At 42.2% G+C, this 3,726-nt stretch overlaps 1 protein-coding gene across 1 annotated transcript in view; it reads left to right on the top strand. All coding sequences in view use genetic code 11, as the record gives it.

The window, feature by feature from the left end:
- Positions 1–3,678, top strand: part of EGR_07711 (hypothetical protein) — a gene marked incomplete at both ends in the record, with an annotated part of 4,062 nt that extends 384 nt beyond the window's left edge. The window contains 2 exons of the mRNA XM_024496960.1: positions 1,723–1,842; positions 3,454–3,678. Coding sequence (XP_024348665.1) covers positions 1,723–1,842; positions 3,454–3,678 — 345 coding nt within the window. The remainder of the gene's footprint in view (positions 1–1,722; positions 1,843–3,453) is intronic.
- Between the last annotated feature and the right edge of the window lie 48 nt (positions 3,679–3,726).

Genomic DNA, 3,726 nt, shown 5'->3' with positions numbered 1-3,726 from the left:
GAATAAGGGAAGGAAGACTGCCGTAAAATGGGCTAAAGGCGTAAAAAGACGCAAATTCGCGGGTAACTTCCCCATCGCAAGTGATTCCATCATCCAAAGCGCTCAGTTGATACATCAGTGCCTACTGCATCAACTAGGCACTCCTATGACTTGGGAGGGAAAAAAACGCTTATCTAGAGGCAAGGTTTATTCTTCCCTACGGACAGTCACGCTGACTGTGACGCAGATTGCTGTGTCACACTCCACTCCATCAACACCCAGTCCACTTCATCCATCCATGGGTGACAGTATCACCCACACAAATTACACTAAACACTCCAACAACTGGTCTCACCCGTAAATACCACGCAAATACACACTACAACCTCTCGAACAATACCTTCCCCGAATCGGTTAGCTAGGACAAGAATAGCAACGCAAGCAATAAACGCACGCACGAAAGCCGGGTATTCTTTTCAAGGAAAAAAGGAAAACAAGAGACACAGTGTATTACGAAGACCACTAAATTCAGGTAATTGCATGAGTAGGTCCCGATGAGCAAGAAATTAAACCAGCCACCATCTAATATATGCCAGTGCTGAGTGAAATCACTTTAACAACCAACATAGATAGCGGGAGAATTACATTGAAAACATATAACATAGTGTAATGCTAATAATATACATGCATATACGTACATACATATACATACATAATTATACACTTCGATTTTGGTGAGTTTCTCCATACATGTATCCGCACTCTTCATTCATCGGCATTCACGCCTGATCCTTTCTGTCTGCAATGTCACAAACGCAAGATTCACCACGCCGCACTTTGTACGATTCCAACAGTTTCAGCAAACATTCATTGGCGAACACTGACTACCAATATGTACTTCTCCATCGCCACAGCCTCGACGATATACACATCCTTCGCACACTCACAGAGAAAAGAGTGACTACACCACATTGCACACTTGGTTCCGCTTTCCGAGGTACAATTTCAGCTTCGTCTCCACACATCCAGCAGCTGCGCCAACAATCTCCCACAGGAAAAACATCGCGGTACCCGTGAAAACAGTGAGATATGGAAAAACGATCTGAATAATGACAAACAAATTAGTAGATTAACCTAGGACACACGTCGACGTCTCGTTTGTTAAAAAATACTTACCATCTCGGCTTGGGTTTGTTAAAATCACGATTGCTAAAGTTGTAGGAAACGTAATTCACTTCGTTGACAGAAAAGAAAGCACCCAAGTGCGCTCGCCCTAGGCGATGCAGCTTTATTTGATACATTCTATAAAAAATGATACTATAACAATTGCAATAAAGTCAATGTTACCATGTAATTGTGAAAAGATATTGGGAAGAAAGGCAATAGGGCCGCCTCTGCTAAAACACGCAAACCAAGACAATTAGGACTCACAAAACAATACACTAACACACTAAATGAAGCAAATTGTTACCTGACAGAGGTACGGAGTGATATCAAAGCTTAATTCCCAGCTTATTGTCCTTCAAACATCTCTCGAAGTACACCAGACGAAACATCAGAAGCAGATATATTCCCGTCCACTTTAGTCTTCAAATGGCGGCTAAATAGAGTAAAGACGAAATTTTAACAGATTTTTGCTTCAAATCTACATTTTACCTCTGTCTAACTAAAACTGTCATACTAGTACGATGAACAAAAACTCACAGCACAGACGGACAATGTACAAAAACAACAACCAATAAGCTTAAGGCCAACAATATAAACAAACGAAAAAGTATGTCACAAAAATGGAAGAAAAAAAGGAATATACATCAAGTAAAATTAGGTCACAAAGATAAAAAAATTAAAATAAATAAGAGGATGGTAGGGAAGAGGCAATCAGGAAATTCGAACCTCGTCACCGGATAGTCCTCTCCCTTACCTAGTGACTGCGGCTCTCCTCCTTCTTGAATATTGTATTTTCCCCATCCATCTTGTCACCTTTAATAAAGATGTCTAAAGCAAATCGACCAAGCTTGTCTAGGGACGCTAGAAATAGGGAAGCGGAGACAGAGGAGTCTCGCTCCACAAATCCGCAAACGTAATAAAATAAAAAAGGCATATAAAAAAGCTATTTTAAATAAATGAAAAGGCTTAATATTACTACTGTCTAGTTATAAAAAGTAAGAAAAAAGGATTATTTCTATAAAGCAAATTAAAACGCTATTAAACAAAACAACATAAACTTCTAGGGATGAAGGAGGCACAGCGAAGGCAGCACCTCCAAATGGATCTTAAAAAGGAAAAGAAGAGAGTAGAGGATACAAATAAACGTGTACGCATACCTGAAGAAGGTCCACGCAATTCTACAACAGTTTACAAAAACAAAGGCTCTAAGCAGAAAATGACGCAAATTAGACGCTAGAAAACGACATATAGCGGCTACGGGACAGAGGTAAGGCCAAGGAAAGGTTACGGTTTTTGCAATAAAGGATCTCCCTGGTCGGGTTCCAGGCCAGTTCAAGGTCAGATGACGTCCCAGTGGGAGCGAGTGGGAGGAAAGTAGGCCAGGGAAGGGTCAGGTGACGTGGCAACGCGTACGACAATGGTGGGGTTTTTGTAGCGCTACCCCATCCAGGCGATCACAGGCGCGTCCCCCTAAAATAGGGGTGGCTTCGCTTCCCCCTGCCACCAATGCAGGGCTACGAGGCTACTCTGTAGACGAAAGAAGACATTATGCTCGGGCGGCACATGTATTGATGTATACATGGATGGATGAATGGGTGGGTGGGTGTAGAAGCACAGCACTGTCAGTACTATCCGTTAAGAGAGCTGACTACAGATAGGCAGACGGACGAACGGGGGAAGGACACCAGACGTCAATCACCAAGTACCTGTGCATTGGGGTGGGGCACAGATAGAAGCGATGTGAAGCGGGGAGGGAAGAAGAGGATGTGCAGTTCCATGGGTCCACACGCTGTCCGCGCCAAACACCTCAGCATCATCCATCATATGCCGCCTGCAGGACGAAGAGGAAGAAGCCACGACTCTCCTTCGATTCGCCTCATTAGCCAACATCACCCACTAATTAACTTCAACCGTGTTGTGCCAAAGTCGCGTACAACATCAACCTTCTGCAAGTCATTGGAAAAACAAACAAATCATGGAAAGACCTACGGATATGCTGTAAACGCGCGTCGCCACGTAAAATCACTCACATTGGGTATGTTACAACACAAGAGACACGGCAACTGATGGATTGCAAACCACTCTCACCTGAGTAATGTGCGAAGCAATTCCAAATGCGAGATGCGAATTTACTTTTCCTTCATAATACCTCCATGCTTGTCCGACAATGCTCCACTTGAAACGCACATTCTTGTTCAAGTAAGGGTCCAAAACGTCATTGTCCCACGTAAAGCCAGAAAATTTATTATATTTTGCCCTTTTTGAACAAGTGATGCCTTTCCGGCCGGAATTCTAGCATCATTAAAGTCAACAGTAAATCCAATAGCAACAAAATATCAAATCGAGCATTCACGGAATCGTTCATCTTACCAACTGAATGCAATTTTCTTCTCGTCCCATTACCAAAACGATGAAACAGCAGAACATTTTTTATGCTTTATTGCATTTAGTAATGTAAAATCAGTGTCTAAACGCCTTCATGCATCCGCATTTAATTCACCCATATTCGTACTTATTCTTCTGTATACGTAGTTGTACAGAAGCAGATATGCTATATATATATATATATATATGTAATAC

Source organism: Echinococcus granulosus, assembly GCF_000524195.1.
Source record: "Echinococcus granulosus chromosome Unknown EG_S00084, whole genome shotgun sequence".
NCBI lineage: Eukaryota > Metazoa > Platyhelminthes > Cestoda > Cyclophyllidea > Taeniidae > Echinococcus > Echinococcus granulosus.
Note: the sequence above shows the minus strand (reverse complement) of the source record. Positions and strands in the feature narration are given on the sequence as shown.